Source organism: Hipposideros armiger, unplaced genomic scaffold (genome assembly GCF_001890085.2).
Source record: "Hipposideros armiger isolate ML-2016 unplaced genomic scaffold, ASM189008v1 scaffold_479, whole genome shotgun sequence".
NCBI lineage: Eukaryota > Metazoa > Chordata > Mammalia > Chiroptera > Hipposideridae > Hipposideros > Hipposideros armiger.
Window position 1 is genome coordinate 734,121 of NW_017731829.1, and position 1,871 is coordinate 735,991.

General features: G+C 59.4%; 1 protein-coding gene across 1 annotated transcript; it reads left to right on the forward strand.

Moving 5' to 3' along the window:
• The first annotated feature begins 559 nt into the window (after positions 1-559).
• LOC109395621 (metallothionein-2) lies at positions 560-1,865 on the forward strand. The gene is made up of 3 exons (XM_019666809.1): positions 560-670; positions 1,268-1,333; positions 1,681-1,865. Exons 1-3 carry the CDS (start codon positions 643-645, stop codon positions 1,770-1,772), a joined length of 186 nt encoding a protein of 61 aa, XP_019522354.1. The 5' UTR covers positions 560-642; the 3' UTR covers positions 1,773-1,865.
• The last annotated feature ends 6 nt before the right edge of the window (positions 1,866-1,871 follow it).

The following is a 1,871-nucleotide window of genomic DNA, read 5'->3' on the forward strand; positions in this document are numbered from 1 at the left end:
CCCGGTGTGGGGGGACAGGGAGAAGAAATGTGGGTGGGACGCTAGGGTGCCATTGCAGGCTCGACCTCTGCACACGACTCCCTTTTGTCCCTCCTCCGCTCCTTCAAGTCAGGAACAGGGCTAGAGCTTGTAGTACATGGGTTTCTGCCAGGGACAAGCCTGAGGACAAGTGCCTGGGGGGTAGGGATGAGAAAGACAGCTAGGTCACATGGCCTGGATTCCAATAACAAGGGCATGGAGACCACAGTTTGCTGCTCCCGGGGGGGGGGGGCTGGGAAAGGCCAGCAGGGAGCTTGGGGCGCCCTGTGAGTCACGGTACAAAGTCCCTCCTCGTGATCGGGCGCCAACGGGGCCATCAGCGCTGTGCGCACAGAGCCTAAAGGCGATAGGGGGAATGATGCGCCCGGCCCCGCCGGGCCAGGTGCGCGCAGCCCCGTTTACCGCGCTGCGGGCGGCACGACTCCGTGGGGCAGAGTGCAAGAGCAGGGGCGGGTGCAAGGACTGGGGCGGGGCCTCTGCGCCCGGGCCACCTCCTCTGGCTATAAAGTGAGCACGCGGGCTCGTAGTCGCCACCACGCGTCCTACCAGCACAAGTGCCTCTTCGCCTCTTGCTTTGGACCTCCTGCCTCACCTCTGCTCGAAATGGACCCCAACTGCTCCTGTGCCACTGGTAAGGACCCCCAGCTCTGGGCCTCTGGATGCCCCGTTCCTAGCACCCAGTGTCCCTGGGGTGGAGGAGGGAGCATTTTGAGCGTAAGAGGAAGTGGACATCTGTAGTTGGTCCTGTGCTTTCTCCCTAGCCAAGAGCCTTCATCCCCCGTCTAAGCATTTCCAGCCTCCCATGGGCTCCTGTTTCTGAGGACTAGAGGCCTGAGGCTCAAGGCTGTCCTGCTCCACACCATCCAGGTGTCATGGGGCTACTGGAGCTGGCCTCGGTGCTCTGCGCAAGCCTCTAAGTTGCCTGTGCTAAGTGGGAGGCAGGGGAAATGGCCTCTTCTGGGCTCAAGACATAAAGTCCTGGCCCCATCATTCCTGAACTGGGTCTGGAGCCTGGGACCATCCCTGTGGGGTAAATACAAGGAGTGCCCCATCTGCTCCAGCAGGAGGACAGAGAAGGTAGAGTTAGGCTTACATCTGTTCCATGTGGGACAGGAGTTCCCAGGGCTGCGCCCTGCCCAGAGGAGGCGGTGCGGAGAGCATCGTTGAGAACTGCTGTCTCTCCCACATCACACTCACATCTCCCTGCTTGTCATTCTCCTCTTTACAGGTGACTCCTGCACCTGTGCCGGCTCCTGCAAATGTAAAGACTGCAAATGCACCTCCTGCAAGAAGAGTAAGTGAGGGCGTTCTCTGGGAATCTGGGGGTTGGGCTCAGACAAGGGAGGGAGCCCAGAGCTGGTTGTGAGTGGATAGCTCTGGGGTGGGGGGGTTGGTCTTGCATTGCCCCTGGGACCCTAACATTGCTGCTGCAGGCTTCCTGCCCTGTCCTGGGCCCAGATGGGACAGGCCAGCCTTTCCCGGTGAAACCCAACCCCCAAGGTTCTATTCATTATCTCAGGACAGATCATGCTTTTCTGTACTCAGGGTCCTCTGAGACCCAAGGCTTGTGACAAGCCTGATATTGGTCAGAGAGGTGCCTGGTAAAGTCTCTGACCTCTTATTTACCCCTGCTCTCCCCAGGCTGCTGCTCCTGCTGCCCCGTGGGCTGTGCTCGGTGCGCCCAGGGCTGTGTCTGCAAAGGAGCATCGGACAAGTGCAGCTGCTGTGCGTGATGTCAGGGAGAGCCTGCTCCCAGATGTAAATAGAGCAACATGTTCAAACCCGCATTTTTTTGTACAACCCTGACCCGTTTGCTACATTCATTCCCTTTC